This window comes from Impatiens glandulifera, chromosome 9 (assembly GCF_907164915.1).
Source record: "Impatiens glandulifera chromosome 9, dImpGla2.1, whole genome shotgun sequence".
Taxonomy (NCBI): Eukaryota; Viridiplantae; Streptophyta; class Magnoliopsida; order Ericales; family Balsaminaceae; genus Impatiens; species Impatiens glandulifera.
The window spans coordinates 25,077,132-25,098,865 of record NC_061870.1 but is presented as its reverse complement, the minus strand read 5'-3'; the positions used below and the strand labels follow the sequence as shown (position 1 = coordinate 25,098,865).

General features: G+C 29.1%; 2 protein-coding genes across 2 annotated transcripts; both read right to left on the bottom strand.

The window, feature by feature from the left end:
- Positions 1–4,950: 4,950 nt before the first annotated feature.
- Positions 4,951–7,769, bottom strand: LOC124913887 (probable receptor-like protein kinase At2g23200). Its single transcript, XM_047454320.1, has one exon. The coding sequence runs from the start codon at positions 7,703–7,705 to the stop codon at positions 5,213–5,215; it is 2,493 nt and encodes an 830-aa protein (XP_047310276.1). The 5' UTR covers positions 7,706–7,769; the 3' UTR covers positions 4,951–5,212.
- Positions 7,770–17,474: 9,705 nt separating this feature from the next.
- LOC124915354 (cytochrome P450 81Q32-like) lies at positions 17,475–19,553 on the bottom strand. The gene is made up of 3 exons (XM_047456052.1): positions 19,031–19,553; positions 18,158–18,524; positions 17,475–18,086 (listed from the first exon to the last, which is right to left on the bottom strand). The coding sequence occupies exons 1-3, from the start codon at positions 19,540–19,542 to the stop codon at positions 17,475–17,477; spliced, it is 1,491 nt and encodes a 496-aa protein (XP_047312008.1). The 5' UTR covers positions 19,543–19,553.
- Between the last annotated feature and the right edge of the window lie 2,181 nt (positions 19,554–21,734).

Here is a 21,734-nt window from a genome sequence, read left to right as displayed (position 1 = left end):
TCCCAATTATTTTTTGATGAACTATCTAATTGGAGAGGAATTGTCGAACTTTCAATTACCGTAGTCATCCGATTTGTATAATTCATAATACTATTATTATTATGCTTTCTGAGATTCATTTAGGAAAATCAGTGTATGTCAGAGAGTTAGTCGATTTTTCGAGGATTTATGAGCTCGATAACTTATTGAGTAACGTTTTTTCTTATTTTTTTATTTTTTAATATTTTATTTTCATATCATGCTTTTTCGTTGTATATGTTTAATCCAAAAAAATTTATTTGTAATATATAGACCATTTTCAAAAAAATAAAATATATGAATCATTTAGTGATATCATAGTTAATCCATAGATAAATTTGAAGAATAAAATACATGGTAACTTCAATATGAACCCATTAAAGGATCACGAGTTCGATTCATATCGGAAACATTCTGAATGAAAACGGAGAACCATGACGGTGGAGTGTCATGTTAGTTCTCTATAATTCAAAAAAATATTGTTAACGATTTTTTTCAACGTGTTTTAATCCTTTAATTTTTATTAGCCAAGGAAAATGACTTATGGTATTGACAAGATAAACTTTGACCAAACGTGCTCAAAATATTTTTTCTTTTTCTCTTTCCATACGAAAAAGTTTTCGATCTTGAACTTCGTAGACTAAGTAAAGTCAAAGCTCCTCACTTTTATTCAATTATAAAAATACCGTTGGATGGATATTTATAACTTCAAGTAGAAATAATAGTAAGAAATATTTTAATAACATATATTTCTATTTCTCAATGATATTTAATAATATTATCGTTTTCTTGATTAATATATAACTTTTTTTTATTATTCTGATGAGATGACGTTCAATTTTTTTTTTTTAAATTAAAAAAAAATACTCTAAGGCTGGTTTAAATAATATAGGATATAAAAGAAGAAGATATTTTTTTTTTTAAAGAGAAATTTATTTATAAATTAAGCTGATTATTTGAACAAATAAATTTTATTAAAAAAAAAATTAAAAGATAGTTGAGTATAAAAATAAAGTGGTGACTCATATCAAGGACTCAATAACTTGTAAATGTTTATAAGGTTATGGAAGATCAGTCATTTTTAAAATGTTAAATACAAAAATAAACGAAAAATATATTTTATAAGAAGATAAGAGCTCCAACTTACTTGCATTTTCTGCCCTATCTTAATATATATATATATATATATATATATATATATATATATATATATATAATATAATTTTTTATTATTCTGAATAAAAAATAAGTATTACAATTAACTATATTTTTTTTTTATAAAGAATACAAATCCACAACTTATTCTCCCAGATACCAATGATTTTGATTCTGCTTAAACCAAGTGTATGTATTATAATAAGCCACAAATAAACCAACTAGATGAATAATAATTTCCAACCATAGGCATATATGAAAATCAATAAAAAAAAGTTGAATCTCAAAGTAATACAAAATTACAAATGGAACAATACAAGCAATAGATATGACCAGTACAATATATATATTTAACTCAAATATGAACGAGACTATTTAGATGAAGTATTTCGGTTTGAGATAGTATCGAATTTGGTTGAATTTGAATTCACTTAAGTTACTTGAATTATCCAAATAAATATTCTGACAATTTAAAATTTAAATAATTTTAAATTTTTATTTCGAGTTATTTTACTTGTAAAATTCATTATTTCACCCAAAACGCTTAATTACCTCATTAGTAGTCTCGAAATGACTATCATTGACAAAAACATCTCAACTGCAAAAATTGAAAATATGAAAAAGAAGATGTAATTGAAATTATATTTATTGAATGAAATACAAATTGTTACAAAATTACATTAATATATGACATTTAAAACTAATGCAGTTAATTAATTAACCACTTTCAAGTAGAATAAGCTAAACATATCCTTCTACTAGAAGACATATATAAAAGATATACGATTATTCTTATTTTTCTACATGAGGCTAGCACTTTTATAGATGGCCTTGACCTCCACATCATTCAAGATAACTCTTTTTATTTGAGTTACCTTGAATCAGTATTTATAATCTTATAATGATTATTTTAAATATACAAAAAAATGAAAAAAAAACACAAGAATATAGATTGATGAACGAAATAAATCAAATGTTATAGTGATTGTGCGCTACTGCTTTGTGCCGGTAATGAAGCTATGTCCTTCCCCGGGGCTCGGCCCATCTTTGATCCCCCCGAGAGTCTGGATATTGGTGTACTTGTGACCTACACCGGGGCTCGGTCCATCCTTAATTCCTCCGAGAATCTGAACATTGGTATACTCGTGACCGACTCCAGGGCTCGGTCCATTCTTAATTCCTCCAAGACTATGAATGTTGGTGTACTTGTTACCTACGCCGGGGCTCGGCCCATCCTTAATTCCTCCGAACATTTGGATATCGAGAGGCCTTGCTTGGGAACGATCAATGAGAGTAGTGGTAAGTGAAAGGAAAAGAAGAGTAAAAATAGTGAATGATAATCCAATTGCTGCCATAATAACTAGCTAGTTGTTGTTGTTATGTTTGGTTGATAAGTTTAATTGGTAATGGTTTGTGGGAAGTGAGTATGGTATTTATATAGCTAGTCATGATGGTGATTTAGTAATTAATTATTAAGTTTGAGAAAATAAAGCATTGAACATAATAATAATATTATTCATCATTCAACGGGGTGGCTTTCAAAAGATCAAAAGGAGGAAGTATCATTGAAGGTTCTATTTAAAGAAAAATAGGAAGTTGATGATGAGAAAATCAATGGTGGAAGTTTGCCAGTCTAATTTGGCCTCATTTGGATGAGTTACATGTGGGTTTTAAAAAATGAGAAAATGTTAGCTGGCTAATTTGACTTAGGGTTTTTATGTTTTGATTGATCTTGTTATAATTTTTGTGGGTCTGTTTTTTTTGGTATTATTTCATACACAAATCTATTTTTTTTAAAATAAAAAAATAATAATTTGGTTTACTAAGTTCACTTCCATTTATGACATGCTAGAAACGTTTGAATAGAAAAAATGGTGACACTTGAAAGGAGACCAAATGTTACTTGGGGGGTTTGTGATGAGGTTATAGAAACAATGTATAGTTGGACTTGACCCAAGTCCAAATAAGTGTAACTCCTAATTAATGTAATTATTTTAATTTATTGAGAGATGAGACAATACTATTATAGTTGAAAAAGTAAGCCAAAGATGAAATTATTATTTTATTTAGATGGAAATTAATCTTGCTAAATATAATAGAAAAACAAATTGAATGAATCACATCAGAACGTTCATGGATATAGAAAGGAATTGGTCTTACCATATATTCGGGCATTGTGTCTCTTATCATAATAATACAAATCACAATCAAAATTACTTGGATACCCTTTTTAAAACATTAAATTCTAATAGAATATTGTGACTTATTAATCCAATTCAGATATTTATTTACAATTTTTTGACCTACAAAGTTTACATTAAATATAGTTAAGACATGTTTAGAATAACTCACTAACATCTGTAATTAAGATTATAAGTAGACATTACAAACATTAGGGTCCGTCTGTTTCGAATCTGTCCTTAAAAAAATTAGGTACTAAATTATCCGAATGGGTCTATTTGAACCCGTCGATACCCGAACCAACTCAATTTTTTTATAAATATTGACCCTATTATTACAGTTAACGTTTTTTTGACAGTTAAACTTCATTTAACCCGTTTAATTTTTACCCATTAAATGTAATTTTGACCAAATTAATATTTTGGACACATTTAATGTATTTAACTATTCATTGTATCATAGAAACAAAATATAATCATTAAAAAAATTTAAGTAATCCATTCAAAAGGAATAACCTATTAGGACTTATTTGAAATCAAATAGTAACCACAAAATTTTTTTTAGTTAAAAATATAGAATTATAACTATCAACCAAATAAATATCACATTAATACTATTATGTCATATAATTGAGTAAGATTTGAATTATGTTTGTTCAATTAATTTGAAAAGTTCTATATCAAATGAATTATTTGGGAATAATATATTCGCCTCCCTTTCCTCCCTTCCCTCAAACAAATATGATCACTAAAACTGAAATTATTCCACTCAAACATATAATTTCTTCTTTTTGGTTGCTTATATGAGAAGGGGGGCAAGCTAAAATTATTCGAATTTCTCGTACGCCAATCTCCTCAGACAGAGGAGGACCGTTCGTTCGTTCTCACAAGTGGAAAGATTTATTATTTAATTTGCCACCCTTCTTTTTTCTAACAAATGTTTACACATAAATGCATGAATATTCAATTTAATACAACTAATCCTCCTGAATTCCTTCTTTGTATTCGATTTTCACTAAAAACGCGGTTAAGAAAACCGGGTTCGATGGATGGCACTTCTATTTAAACAAGAAAAAAGAAAAACCCACAAAAACAAGTTTCTTTGTTAAATATCACCAGCCAACCATCAAAACAAGAAACTAAAGAAATTCTCAGTCAAAATTCCAAATCCTAAAAGGTGTTACTTTTGAATTGCCCTCTGGTTTTCCTAAGCCATTCCCTTACATAAAGTTGGTATCTTCAGCAGCGGCAGATGCTCAGCCAATCTTTTTACCTTTCATTCTCCATATAAAATGGGAGCAACAGCCTTTACCTTCATTCTTCTCCAACCATCATCAAATGACAAGAGTTCATGCTTCACCTTCTTCCATAACTCTGCGTTTTCTCTTGATCTTCAACTTACTTCTAGTTTCGCATTCTAGACTCCTCATCATGTCAACTGATCAAGGAACGAAATCATCGAATGATTCGGATCGAAAAGTGTTATCTCAAGCAGAAGTTATCAACACAAAACGGAATTCAATCGAAGGAGATGGTACTCATAAAGAAGTTCAATCTTTGGCTTCAAGTCCCAGCAGGAGAGGGCCTGGTCATTAGATGATCACTATATATACTATGTATGTACTTGTGTAAATACAAATTGTATGTTGTATGTAATAGTCATTGTTTGTTTGCATGTTCAGAATGAAATATATATATTAGCTTTACATTTCAACATACCCCCATTTCAGATTATATTAAGAGACAAATAATGCTTAATTAATAACACAAATTTATTTAGAATAAAATCACTTAGAATACCCAATAACAACATAGTAAAACATGTTACAGAATTTAAAAAGATGGAATAGTGGACAAACTTATCTTGGACCGCCAAGCTTCAACTGCGAAAAAACCTCGCTAGCGTTCATGGGAATCGACGTATCCATCATTCCGCTTTCATCATCTTCGTCGATTGGATCGTTCAAAGAAGGCAAACGTTGAACCGCAGGCAAAGCCATCCCCCATGACACATCCGAAGTGCTGTCTTCATGAGCTTCCCGTGTCCTAACCGTTTGTTGGAGCTGCAAAACATACTCCAAATCCCATAACACATCATGCATACTAGGCCTCTCCACACCATATTCCTTCAAACACTTATCCACAGTTTCCGCAAACTTCCTTAAAGAATTCGGGTTAATCTTGCCAACAAGAGAAGGTTCAACGATCTTCTCCACCTCCCCTTTCTTATGACAGGACACAAACCAATCCGCCAAGTTCACCTCTTCTCTTGGGCGAGCCATGGCAATAGCCGGTCGCGCGCACAACACCTCAAGAAGAACCACCCCGAACGAGTAAACGTCGGATTTTTTAGTCAATTGGAGATATTTAAAGTACTCAGGATCGAGATAACCGAAACTCCCTTTCACATCAGTACTGACATGAGTCTGATCGTTCGCCCCTGATCTAGACAAACCAAAATCCGCCACTTTCGCAACATAGAACTCGTCGAGCAAGATATTAGTAGATTTCACATCCCGATGAATAATCCCATTGTTTGAGCTCGTGTGGAGATAATGTAGACCCTTGGCCGAGCCTATGCAAATATCGAGTCTCTGAGTCCACGATAATTCAGATGTGGGACACCATTTATTGTCCGAACTCCCTTCACTCGATGAATACAAATGCTCTCGAAGAGTTCCTTTCTCCATGAACTCATAAACCAATATCATCTCTGACCCTTCGTCGCAATAACCAATCAACGAAACCAGATGGCGATAACGAACCTTCGACAAGACAATGATCTCGGTTTGAAACTCAGGAAGTCCTTGACCATGACCAGGAGCACTTCTTTTCACCGCGACTTTACTTCCATCCCTCATAATCCCTTTATAAACTTTTCCAAAACCACCTTCTCCAATTATTAACTTCCCATCGAAACTCTTAGTCGCGAAATCAATATCCGCAAACGACATTCTCAAACCGAGATTCAGTGTTCCATCAGAGATTCGGCTGTAAGAACTCCCACCCCCGTGAGGAGTAATTCCCTGCCAAATATCAACATTCTCCGTGGGTTTTGCTTTACTATACTTCTTCCTCAGTATAAAAAACGCAGCCCCCGCCAAAATTACCAAGATTGCAACTCCTCCAACAATGCCTCCGACGATCAAACCCGTGTTGGATTTGCTTTTGTTCGTTTTATTTACATGAAACGAAGGGGAAGTTACAGACAATTGTTCCATAATCTCTAATCCATTCAGAAAAGCTGTATTATTACCAGGAGGGCCAATACTTATCGGAATTATACCGGAATCATCCGAATCAATCACAAAATCGAAATAGAAAGGAACTGCTAGTGTCATATTAATATCATAAGGGAAAACGAGATACCCATTTCTTTCATAGATGTAGAGATTGAACTTTGTCTGGGTGCTGACAGAAGGGCTAACGATGTCGCAGAAATGAGCTCGGATAAAGTGAGGAGAGTTCCTGCTGACGTTAAATCGCCATGTTATGTTGAAGAAGGTCAATCCACCTAGAATATCTGAGGTTTGATTCATCATTTTTGCTGTACTATAGATGGGAACTGGAGCATTGAATTGATCAGCTGTTCCATACAGAACATTACTAGGACCACGGTTCTGGACAGAACTCTTTGTTGACAAATATTCATCGTCGGGCAACCAATTCCTTCCGATCGTATCGTTTTCGGCATTAAGAAAAGGACCCCCAACATTGATTCTATGAATAACGCCAAGAACGTGATTCTGCAGCGCGTTTTGAGCAGAGCCGTTGCCTCCTGAAGCGGTAGTGATTAAACTTGGTGGGGATTGAAAGGCTTCGATTGCGCTAATAAACGCGAATGAATTAGTTCGAGGTATGATAAATATCTCGAATTTCCCTACCGTAGTGATATTGAGCAGGAATTCCCTGATTACAGGCGACGAGGTTTTAACGGAGAAATTTGACAAGAGATAAAACCCAGAAGCTGAAACGTCGAACTGTGCTTGGGAAAGGTCGTGTGAGGAAGATGAAAAGGCGAAGAAATGGAGACGTACGATGTGGATTCCATTGTCGGTTATATCTAGCTCGTACGAGGATGTTTCTGTGAAGACTCTTGCTGTTTGATAGAGCGTCGTCGTGGTCGTCGTTGAGCTGGTGCTGACTGTTTGACTTTTGCCGGCGACGGAGACAGAGTTAGGAGGATTTACGTCGCCGATGAAGGTCTTTGGACCGAAATTGATGTTCGAATTAGACCCACAATTTATGAAGTATTGATCGGGATAGGTATAGGCGGGCTGAGAAGATGAGAGCTTGAGTGAAATTATGTAGATTGAGAAATAAATCAGGAGGAAAGAAGGAAGCTTTTCCATTGATTTCGATGAGAAATGAATGTTGTTTCTGGATTAGAGTGAAACCCCTTCTTCATAGGCCCCAAGACCAAGACGATGGTGTTGACTTGATATTGGAGACTTGGTAGTGATTCTTTAAAATATCTTTCTCTGCAATTATTTGAACATTTATATGCATATAAATAATTGAAAAACGAAAAAAAAAAATTATGAAATAAGTCAATTATCTTACTCTCAACTATTTTTTTACATATATTTTTATAAAGTAGAGAGAATTTGGGTTAATTTGATACTACCTATAAGCGTATCCACTAAGTCATATTAAGTCGGCTCACTTATGCAAAGAGAAAAAAAATAACAAATGAGGAGAGTGATAATTCACTTTTGTGTATATGAGTGAGATACAAATAATATTGAAATAATCGGAAATTTGAGAGAAAAAATGGAAAAGAAATGACGTGTTACCACATTAGCGACCGGAAAAAAGATAAAGAACGAGGAGCGAGAGAAAATTTATTATTTTTTTAGATTGCTATACGTCATTCCCCTCCCCCATCATTTCTCATTTTTATAATAAAACATGTTTTCTAGATAAATAATATTTGTATGACTTCACATTGTGACATACATTATATTAAAAGATTTGACAATTTCATGGTTAAAATAATAAATTAATGAAAACAAGTTTGATTGGGTGAGTATGGGAAGAAAATGAACACCCATGTTCCTATTTACCTACTAATTATGTTGATTACATTTTAATACTAACTAAAGATACAAGATTAATTAGATAAAGAAAGCAAGTTAAAAAAGACTTTTAATGACATATGTCTATAATTAACAAGTTTTGAATTGACCCTAATTTTTCAATGTTAATTATAACCAACAAGATTGAGTATATATAAAACCCTCTAATAGAATATCTCATTTGATAGCTTGTCAATCTCCTTTTATGGCAAGACATAAATTGGTTAACCAAACTTTATGCATATGCAAGACCAAGTTAAATGCATATCATGGCATACATTAAATTCCCTTATTCATCGTATCATTTTCTTCCTCACTATTACATGAACTTTGTTTGGGAAATTTGACTAAATGACCTTAAAGATGATCTTATTTAACCTTTTGACCAGCACATAAAATTAAATACGTTGATGACGCCTTTTTTTGGACGAAAATGCCCCCGTTGCGAGACGCAATTGGATGCCGTGTGGAAAGTCCACAATCGGGAGACGCAACCCCGGTTGCGAGACGCAACCGGCAATCGGGAGACGAATTTTTTTTATTTTTTTTTGAAAAAAATAAATAAAAAGAAATTGCGTTTCGCGAATGCCGGTTGCGTCTCGCGAATGCCGGTTGCGTCTCGCGATTGTGGACGTCTCGCGACAAGGGCAAAATCGTAAAAAAAAAAAGGTGTCACCAGCGCATTTAATTTTATGCGCTAGTCAAAACATCAAATAAGGCCATCTTTAAAGCCATTTCATCAAAATTTCCCCATTATGTTGATGATAGCTTGAAAAAAATAAGTTGTAATGCCAAATAGCCAAGTGTTTTTAACATGTTTTATTTATCTAGCATAATTTATAGTTTAATAACCTTATGCATATCTAGTATTAAAATGCCATCAATATAAGTAAATAGGAACATGGGTGTTGATTTTCTTCCAATACTAAAATCAAATTTATTTTCATGACTTGATTATTTTAACCATGAAATTGTCAAAGTCTCTTATATCAGGTATGTTACAATGTGAAGTCATAGAAATATTATTTATTTAAAAAACATATTTTATTTTATTTTTAAATATTAAAAAAAAAATGGTAAAAGAATTTACTCATCTCATAACATTTTTTATTCATTCTTATTATTTTTATGTAGAGAAAGTTCAATTTATATAAGTATATTATATCAAAATCTTCAACAAAAATATATTTATAATTTTTTTTTTTTTTACATTTTCCGGACATGTTATGTGTCTCTTTTATTTTTGGCTTTGTAGTTTTTATCAAATTGATTTTTTTATTTATTTTTATTGATGTGCACATTTTTTTTTATATATATATTAAATCAATACCAATTCTTAGAATAAAAAAATAATCATAACCAACCAAGTCTAAAGACTCCAATATCAAGTTACACCATTATCTTGGAGTCAGTATGTTATCGAATTATTCTCTTTGCCCTCTTACAAAAAATGTATAATAATTAAAAAAAATTAATCCAATTTACCTTTTTTTGTGTGAGAGGACACAAAGAATAATTCGATAAACTTGCCTCCATCGTCTCTACGCCATCAAGAAACAACCTTCATTTCTCAATGAAATCAATGGAAAAACTTCATTCTTTCCTAATTTATTTCTCAATCTACATAATTTCCCTCAACCTCTCAACTTCATAGCCCAGTCAATACTTCATAAATTGTGGCTCTAATTTGAACACCAAATTCGGTCAAAAGACCTTCATAGGCAATAAAAATCCTCATAATTATGTCTCTATCAGAACAAACATCATTTATTATAGTTTAATCTAAAAATATTAATAATTTTAAAAAATATATTTTTGTAATATTAGTTTATATAGGTCAATATTTTTTTATACAAATTTGTTTTTTAAGATAATGTTGTGATACATAAGAATTATAATATTTCTATCGTTTTCGGTGATAATTGAACTCGTTACCTTTTAGTTATATGTCAACTATTTCCACAAGAGCTTTTATATATATATATATATATATATATATATATATATATATATATATATATATATATATATATATATATAATGAGATGATCCATAATATGTCTTTAAATGAAAATAGATACCCGGTCTCATAGATAGTTCTTAGGCCGAAACGAAGGTGTGGCCGAAAGTTCATGAAATTTCCACACTTCCGTATAGCTATGAGCGTAGAGAAATGAGAGAAAATTGCACTCCATAATAATGGTTATTTAAAGACAGAAAAACGAGTTTTGAAGCCGAGTAAGGTGTACTATATTCAGTTTATCAAATGATTGAAAAGATTATTGCGTGGAAGTTTGAACGTATGTGGTATCAATGATATTAATAAGCGTATGATACTTAAGTCTCTATTGGGTACTCTCGGTTGTGGTATTTATTGTTTCAACGAGACGAAAATGCAGCGTATGAATAATGAGTGTTGAGTTGTTAAGGATATTTGTAATTGGTGGCTTTATGTTTGGGAAGTTCTTGATTCATGTGGAATTTTAGTGGCATGAAACGAGGATGTATTTAAAAAAATGGATATAATATATGTTAACAATCTAAAATGAGTGACAATCACTTTTTTTTTTTTTTTTCATATTTATGTCTAGTCATATCATCAAAATATAAGCCACTCAATAGGCTATGTTTTGACTTCCAATATACATAATTAAAAAAAAATATATAGAGCCGACAGAATAAAAACTCTAGACAAATATATATCTATATTCAATTGAAGGGCTAGATAATAAAATTATTACGGGATCTCACAATATATTATATAATCTGATAATAAATCAATTACAACTTGTTGTTTTAAATCAGTTACAGCTATGAAGTCTTTATCAGAAAATGATATCTTTTATAATAATATAAGAAGAAAGGTCTATGTTAATATAAAGTCCAACAAAAACACCTAATTTATTTTCTTTTAACAAAAATTCATTTCATTTTAATAAAAACCATTTTAACAGATCGTAGTACTCTCAATAAGAGCCTTTAAATAAAATTTCATAGTTAAATATTTTTCTGAAAAATAAACAAAAATAAAATAAAAATGAAATGAGTTAGAAGTCAAAAGAAAAATGAATCAAATGAAACTTTAAAAATATTATCTGTTTCGTATAAGCTCAGAGCCAGCCCTCCGTGTAGGCCCAAAGTTAAAATGGGCTTTGACAGACCACTATTGTCCAGCCCAAAACAATTAAACTAATAATTTATTTAAATTAGATTTTCAGCAGGATTTTATTTAAAATTCTAAAAGTTCAATTTATAAGAATATTACTATTATTATTTTTATACATCAATTATTTACAAAAATATATATAATTAAGTATAATTTTAAAATAACAATAAATAAATAACACTATAAAAAAATATTTTTACAATTAGATACATTAATTTATTTATTTTATTTTAATTTATAAATATAAATTCATATTTGTTTCCGTAAAATAAAATTAAAATAATTTAAAAGCTAGTAAAAATATTTTTATAGTAAATTTAAATAAAAATTACTTAGTTGAAGAAGAGTGACAAAAATTAGACTTTTTAATCTACTCAATAATATTAATTTTTTTTAGTAGCCTTAATCAAGAAGAGATATAACCTTTTTTTTTTCTCATTCTTTATTTTTTCTACTTCTCCATTCTTATTATCCCATAATTTTGTTTTTTTTTTAAAATAAAATAAAAATGGGTCAAAGACATATCTCTTACAAATAAATAACCTAAAAACTGGGTAAAAATATTGATAAGGATGCCTTATGAATATCAGTCCCTTCCCCCTTTATCCAACATTACTACACTTCCTACTAAAAAAAAATTTATCATTCCTAAATTATTGATTTCATAAATTTTCTAAAACACTTTGGAAGATTGATTTTTAAAATAGGATGCATGTCAGTTTTTGTCTAAACCCTTTATATCCTTTGTAGGATTTTTTATACTTGAATATATTTTTTTTATTGTATTTTTTTCTTATACATGTATATGTATGATTGTCTATACATGTAAATTAAAAAATGTTTCATATAAGTTTGGACAATCACCATTTATACTAGGTTAAATAAGAAAAAAATGGAAAAACTCAAATGTAGCCTACAAAAATAAATTTTTAAAGGCCAAAATTATAGTAAATGATACATTGGGAGTTGTAGGGCAATACTTTTAGCCCTTCAGACGTTTTATAAAACACCGAATCTATGAAAGAATCTCTAATTATGGCGTGAATACGCCTAAATTATTTTTCTAATTTAAAAATTTAGGCGACGACTCTCTAGTCACGAGATTTATTCTTAATCTAAAATTTAAAAATCCTATTTCAATTTCTCATTAAATTCTTAATTTTAGCTGAGATTCGATAAGAGGGCTAGTTATGGAGTTAACTATAAACTTTTTTCAATGATTTACTTTTTCGATATCACTTAAAGAATAAATTTCACACGTAAAAATAATAAAAAGAGAGTCGTCTAAACAGTGAGATCTAGAGCTAAGTTAAGTTATTTATGTACATTCTTCAATTTGATTTATGATTTTTTTTGAAATAATCCTAAATCGAATTTATTGTAAAACTTAAAAAAAAAACCATAATTTCAATTTTAAAAATACATAAAATCTTTATTTAAATTTCAAGAAATCAAAATGATGAAAAAAAATATTATTTTAATTTTACAAACGAAAATCATAAATTAACCATTTAAGAATATTAAGTTAAAAAAGTTAAATTGTTGTCTTATCTTTGAATTAACGATAGGGGGAGATGGTCGAATAATCGCTAAGATAGCGATTGTAGGATGCATAAATCGTTGGTTGGTGAAGACCCTCAAATGAGGAGATCGAGAGTCTAGAGAGAGTTGCTTCACATCTTCCTGTTATTTATATATATATAACAATTATATTAAAAGAGAAAAATATGATTTTTGTTAAAAGGATAAAAAAATTTGAAAAATTAATTTTATAAACTAATATATATATATATAAGAGGAGGGATAGACGGAGAGAAATTTATTATTTTTTTTATTACGTTGCTTCTCAAATTTTCTTTTCCAATAATTTATGTGTACATATTATTATAAAACAAAATTTTAGTTTGATGGCTTAATATTTTTCTTGATATTGCATATATGCGTGGAGTTCAAATTATTAATCCAACATAAACTAATCATCTTTCAATTTTAAGTTGGATACGTTTAATACATTTTTCACACGTTTAATAGGTTTTCACACTTACAACATGTTTAACACGTTTAACACGTTTATTACACGTTTTGACATGTTTAACACGTTTTTACACTAATAACACGTTTTTCACACGTTTAACACATTTTTCACGTTTTTATCACGTTTCATACGCTTTTCACACGTTTAACACGTTTTCACGTTTTTGACACGTTTAACACTTTTTCACACTAATAACACGTTTTTCACACGTTTAACACGTTTAATACGTTTTCACGTTTTTGATACGTTTAACACGTTTTTGACACGTTTTCACACTAATAACACGTTTTTCACACATTAAACACGTTTTTCACGTTTTTATCACGTTTAACACGTTTTTCACACGTTTAACACGTTTTCACATTTTTGGCACGTATAACACGTTTTTGACATGTTTAACACGTTTTCACACTACTAACACGTTTTTATCACGTTTAACACATTTTTGACGTGCATAATACGATCAACACGTTTTTTCACGTTTTGGCATTTTTAACACGTTTTTGACATATATAACACGTTAACACGATTTTGATAAGTTTAACACGGTTTTCACGTTTTTGGCACGTTTAACACGTTTTAGACATTTTAACACGTTTAACACGTTTTTGACATTTTAACACATTTAACACGTTTTTAATATGTTTAACACGTTTTTCACACGTTTAACACGTTTTTCACAGGTTTAACATGTTTTCACGTTTTTTTGCATGTTTAACACGTTTTTGACATATTTAACACATTTTCACATGTTTTCACATTTTTAGCACATTTAACACGTTTTTGGCTCATTTAACACATTTTTAGCACATTTAACACATTTTGGTACTTTTAACACGTTTATCACATTTTGGCACGTTTTTCCAAGTTTTTGGAACATTTAACACATTTTTGCGCATTCAACATATTATTGACATGATTAATATATTTTTTGCACGTTAATACATTTTGATAAGTTTTAACACATTTTTGGCACATGTAACACGTTTTTACTTGTTTAACACATTTTCACATTTTTGACATGTTTAACACGTTTTTCATATTTTTCACATTTTGGCACGTTAAATGTGTGAAAAGCGTATTAAACGTGTCAAAAATATGAGAAACATATTAAACGTGTCAAAAACGTGTTAAACGTGTCAAAACATGCCAAAATATAAAAAACGTGGAAAACGTGTCAAAATGTGTTAAACGTGCCAAAAACGTGTGAAAATATGTTAAACATGTTAAAAACGTGTTAAATGTGAAAAACTTGAAATATATATTAAATGTGTCAAAACGTGTTAAACGTAAAAAAACGTATCAAAATGTGTTAAATGTGTCATATTCGTGAAAAACATGTGAAAACGTGTTAAACATGCCAAAAACATGAAGAACATGAAAAACGTGTTCAACGTGTCAAAATGTGTTAAACGTGTCAAAAACGTGTTCAACGTGTCAAAAACGTGTTAAACATGTGAAAAATGTATTAAATGTGTCAAAAATGTAAAAAACGTGTTAAACATGTCAAAAACGTGTTAAACGTGCCAAAAACATGAAATAGTATCAAAATGTGTTAAATGTGTCATATTCGTGAAAAATGTGTCAAACGTGTTAAACGTGTCAAGATTGTGTTAAACGTGCCAAAAACGTGTTCAACGTGTAAAAAACGTATTAAACGTGTCAAAACATAAAAAACGTGTTAAACGTGTCAAAAACGTGTTAAAACGTTCCAAAATCGTGAAAATGTGGAAAATGTCAAAAACGTGTTGAACGGGTAAAAATGTGTTAAATGAGTCAAAATACATGTTAAATGAATAAATAAAAAAAATAATTTGGGTTACTCAACTCATACCCAACCCAATCCATACCCAACCCATATTAATAAATAATATATGTTGGATTACGGGTTGAGTAAATTTAATTTGGGTTGAATATAAGTTAGATAATACGGGTTGGGTTTACGCGTTTGCTCACCCCTACCCCAATACATCTGAACTAGATATATATAATCTTACAGCCACGCCTCTAGCCTGTCTGCGGCCCAAAAGCTATTGGTTTTCTTTTTCTATTATTATTATTTTTTTAAATTCTCTAATTAAATCTAAAAATTTCAAAATAAATAAAAAAACTTAAAAATAATATTTTAATAAACATCCAAAATATATTTTTGACGTTCCTTCTTTAATTTTTTATTCCTTTTTATTTACTTTTGTTTATATTAAGAAAATTTAAAATATATATATAACACAAAAAACTATTTTCAATAAAAAAAAATATATAAAAAATAAACTTGAATTCTAGTTTTTTTTATTCTAATTTCCTTTTAAATTGTCTTAAGGCCAATTTGTTTTTTCATTTCCATTATTTGTTTTTATTTAATTTAAAATTCTCTAACTGATTCAAAATTTTTTTAAAAAATATTAAACACTTAAAAATAGTATTTTCAATAAATACCAAAAATATATTTTTGCCTAGGACATGTGTGGTTCCTTATTTTATTTTCTATTACTTTTTTTTTTGTTTATATTAAGAAAATTTAAATATATATATATAACACAAAAAAAACATTTCTAGTCAAAACAAAATATATAATATATATAATAAATTGCGGGTTTGTTTGGATTGAGCCTTTGCTACTTGTGTATATATATTAACAATTTTATTTTATTACTTTTAGATTTAGGATATGATACCAAATTAGACACATGTTTTATGTTTGTATTTTTTTTTGGGAAAATGTTTGTATTTATCTTATATGAATGCCTAAGATTGTATAATAAATAAGGTATAAAATAATATTTTTGTAAATGGTCAAAATTTTAAAGCAGAGACCATGAGTTGATGGACATATGAGACATAACATCGATGTCATTTTTCAAATGTAAACAAACATCAAATTAAAAACAAAATTCCTAAAATGCATTTAAATACACAAGAAATTGTTCTTTAATGATTTATTGATAGGTAAATTATGTGACAACTCTAAAAAAAAGTCAAAAATTAGTCAAAATCACTGTTTTTAATGTTTTTAAATGTACTTTAGTCACATATACCATTTTAGTTCTTCGTCTCATTCTACACTCAAGAAAATGTGAATTATAGAGCACGACTAACAAGTATCGAAAATCCATTCTTGAAAAGGATAAATTTTTGGCGTTACATTACAATTAATATTTTCTTAAACTAAATTGTGAAGATTTCAAATAAAATTTTGATTTTATAAGTTTTCTCGATTTTGAATCTTCAATTTAGTGTAGACAAATAACTCTTCTTTATCTTATTGTTTTTTCTATCTGGAACAAAATTTTTTGTTTTTCAAAATAAAATAAAATTGGGTCTAAGACATCGCTATCTTAAACATTTTATAGTAGTTATTTCATATATCTCACAAACAAATAACCTACAAAAATCAGACTTAAAACCATAACCATTTAAAATCAAGTTGCAAAAGACCAAAAATAAAAAAAAACATTACCACAATTGTTACCAAACAATAAAGCCTAGAACTACAACCACTTAAATCAAGTTGCAAAAGATGAAAAAAAACTACTTCTCTATTACAATTAAAAATAAAACAAGAAATATTACACATGCTAAAGTAGAATAATTTAACTTAGAACTTTTTTTTTAAATGGTGAGAAAGTTTGAAGACGGAACTAATTAATTTTTGGAAATTCTTTGAGAATATATTTTTTTTATTTTAATAAGTTGCATTTGTTTTAAAAAGTGGTGGTAAAAATATAGTTGTAGAACCATAATCTTGTTCAACAAAAATAAAATGAAAGAGCTAGTATACATAAAAGTAAAGGTAAACCATTATAGATAGATGCTAAGACAAAATAAAAAATTAATTGAAATGATTATAGATGCTTGTGCAAGATATCACGAGCTTTGCACATAACCTCGAGTGGTTTAGCTTTAGGCATGGAGAGACCCTTCCCCTCATTTAAATCAACCAATTCATTCTCACTTAGTCTTTTCCAATCAAAGCATTGGATCAATGAGCCCAATGCCAATCCCATAATTCGATGAGCTAGGGCTACTCCAGGACAAGCCCTTCGACCCATCCCGAATGGTATTAACTTGTATCCTCTTTCAGCTTCTCCGTCTTCAAATCTCTCCGGCTTAAACCTTTCCGCTTCTTCCCAAACATCAGGATCCTTATGAATAGCCCATGCATTTACTATTAACATTGTTCCACGAGGCACGTCGAATCCAGCAATCTTGCAATCCTCCGACGGCATGCGGGGGACAAGGAGTGGTCCCGCTGGGAACATCCGAAGGGTCTCAGAAACGACTCCATGGAGATAAGGGAGTTTAGCAAGATCGGATTCATCCAATAGGCGGTCTTGGCCAATTTGGGCATCTATCTCTGCCGCCGCCTTCTTTAATGACTCGGGGTGATTTACTAATAGTGACAATGCCCATTCCAATGTTACCGAAGATGTATCCGTCCCAGCAAGTATCATAATCTACATGTACAATTTTGTTTAAAAGTGAAACTGAAAAAAATAACTCCATGATCGATTATTAGGTCACTTACTAGTAATAGACCTTTGATGATATCATTAGTATAGTAGTCTGGTTGTTTTTCTTGTAAAACAAGCAAGTGATCAATCATCGAGTTACCGTCATTAGATAACCGACATTGATCTATGAGGCCTTGGAGAAAGGCATCCATCTTTTTTTGAAGTGTAGACAAATTCTTTTCGTAATTTTGATAATCAAATAACCTTAAAATTGGTAAAAAATCTCCGAGATATGATACACCACCTAACTTGAAAATCTCATCTACCATGTTTACTGATTCCTTAGCCTTCTCAAAATCCAAAAATTCTCCTTGGTTCAAACGTTTTATTCCGGAAATCATGCTCATTATAATATTATATGGCAGCTCTGTTAACCTTGACCTATAAGGATTTTACAAACATATCAAAACAAGATATAATTTTTTCAATCCACAATTAAATAATAGAAAATGAACTAATATTTTTATCATATTTTTTTAAATAGTAAATGTAATCATATTATGAAATGGATAATAATTTGCACACAAATAATAGTGAAATAAAAAAACAAATTATTGTATACAAATATTTTTCAAACAGTCAATGAAATTTTTCAAAAATTTGTCAATTTCTTAAATAATGTCAAGATGATAACAATAATGAATAATATGTAATGAGATTGCAATTGTGGAAGGTTTCTACCTTATTTTGGTTTTGTTAATAAAATGATAGATAAATCATTCTTAGTAACAAAACATTAGTTTATATTCTTGTTTATTAATACAAAGTATTAGCACACAATCATTCAATATTGGATCTATATATGGAAATTAACAGTTCTGTTTTCATGTGTGGATTGGGATCTAGATGAAGAATTGTAAATGAATTTATTTGAAAACAATCCGCACCTCATATTCACAGCTGCAAAATTGGTAGAAGATACTTGATAAAGGCCTCGAAGGAGATGTTTGACTTCGTCTTGTCGAATGGGTAAGAAACGGTTGAGGCGGCTTGTAGACATAATCTCGACCGTCATGAGACGGCGCAGGTTTCTCCAATGGTCCCCGTAAGGTGCATCACTCATGGTGGTGTAATTGTAGCTTAAGTACTCTCCAACAATAAAAGATGGCCGGTTGGCTAGAACGATGTCGTTCTTGGTGAAGCATTCTTCAACAGCAGACGGGGAAGATACAATCACAGCAAGCCGGTTTCCCAGTTGAAGGGAGAAGACAGGGCCTAGTTTTTGTGAGAGCTCTTGAAAGGTCCGATGAGAAAGGTCGCTTAGGAGATGAAGATGTCCGATAATCGGAAAAGTGGGCGATGGACTAGGGGGGAGGTTTCTCTTTAATCGTTTATGAGATGAGAGAAAGTTTAAAATGATGGCTACAAAGAGGACGGAGATTAGAGAGGCGTATAACATTAAGGTACTAATTGGATCCATGTTTGCTCCAAGGAAATAAATTTGTGTGTGGTTATCGAAGAAGAATAAAGGATGAGTGAGTATTTATAGAAATGTTATTTTTACAATTTACTCTTATTGAATAAATAATTGGAAAATAAAGCTAACTGTAGTTTTTAGGTAATTATTCATTTGAAATTGCATGTTCAATATATGAATAATAAAATCTCAATAAATAAGTTATGTCTAACATTTCAGTCTAACTTCTAGTAGAATTATGATATAAAAGTCTAATAGTTGGATTATTGGTAAAATTAAATATATATATATATATATATATATATATATATATATATATTTGACTATATCATACTTAGTTAGATGTAGGAATTAAAATTTTTTATTTAAACATACGTATTATTAACTCAGTAACTATAATTAATTGTTTTTTAAAAATTAAATATTTATTAATTAAATATTCATTTTTTTCCACTCTTTTTTTATTAGTTAATTAATCCATTTATTTTTTTAAGATTTTTTCTTTACTTTTGTCTATTCTTTTTTAATAATTAAATAATTTATTTATCTCTTTTTATTAATTTTTTTGTTATTTGATTATTATTTTTATTTTTTCTATCATTTTGTTTGTTTCTATATTAACATAAATTATTTTAAAATTAGTTGGTCTCTTTTAGGGACTAATACTTGAATAAAATAGTTCAATGTTAAAATATATATAATATTTTCATATCTTGTTCAAGTATTTTTATTAAATAATTACTTGTTTAATTTTTTTCAAGAAATTTTATTTGCGGTTATTTTTCCACAAGTTGAACACATAAATTATGTACCGTCATATTTATACAAATTATAGTAAAAATCACAGGGAGGACAAATAAATATATTATTCTATAAACTAGCTAATTAAATATTATAGAAATATTGAACTACTTTATAGATTATAATATTCAAATATTAGTCACCAACTAATTTTAAAATAATATATGCTGACAAAATAGTAGAAAAAAAATAAAAAAATTATAAAAAAGAAATAGTAAAAAGAAATAGATGATTTAATTAATTAATTAATAAATAAAGAATAAAAAAAATATTAAAAGGAGATAAATGAATTAATTAAATAATAAAAAAAGAATGAGAGAAAAAAAATAATATTAAATTAATAAATATTATTTAAAAAAATTAACATAGTTATTAATAGAGACTAAATGAGTCCATTTTTAATAATATTTAAGTTTAAATGAACTAATAAGTTTAAATAAACTTTTATTAGTTCATACGTGTAACTGAGCTCTTGTACACATAAGTCTATATGAATTTTTTTCTTATATTTTAAAATCTTTTTTCAAACTCAAGTTGAAAAATACTTGAACAATTTAAAGTTGAAAACGAAATATTGAAATGTTGATGATGTATTTTTTAAGCTTTAAGAACTCGCGAACTTCATCTAGTTACATGATGACAATGTGTTAACTGATAAACCAGCAAAAAAGTAGAATCACATGGGCATTAAATGTTAGGGTGACAATAAACGAATAAACTCCGAAGTTACTCGTGAGTTTCGAGATCCATTCAACGACATTATGACAATGTGTTACATAAAAAAAAATCAGCGAAGCGAAGTAGGTAGAATCCCATGGACATATAATGCTGGGTGAAACAATATTGAAAAGATATTCATGCTAACGAAATGTTGTTAGTGCTTCGACAAAATAATTAGAAAAAAATTATTATGATTACCGAAAAAAAATCAATCGAATTATTTTTAAAAAGAATTTATTAAAAAAGATAATAATAAATAATAGGTCGTTATTAAAGTCCTCCAACAGTCAAATTAAACATATTATTATTAAATTATTATTTTATATTATCTTAATTCTTACCATTATTGAAACTTTTTATAAAATAATATATAAATAGTATGTACTTGATCAATTATTTATAATATCTTTAAAATTTTTATTTAAACACCTATTATATCAAAAAAATTCAAAATTATACACCTACATTGTTAAGATAATAAATAAATAAAACATACGTACATCCTTACTCCCGATAATATTGTTTATACTTTGTTGGTCAAAGTTTATGTTTGATGTGAATTTGAAAAATCATTATAACATATAAAAACAAATAAATAATCAAAACTTTAATATAGCATAATACTTGTAATTATTTCATGAATTAATCTAAAT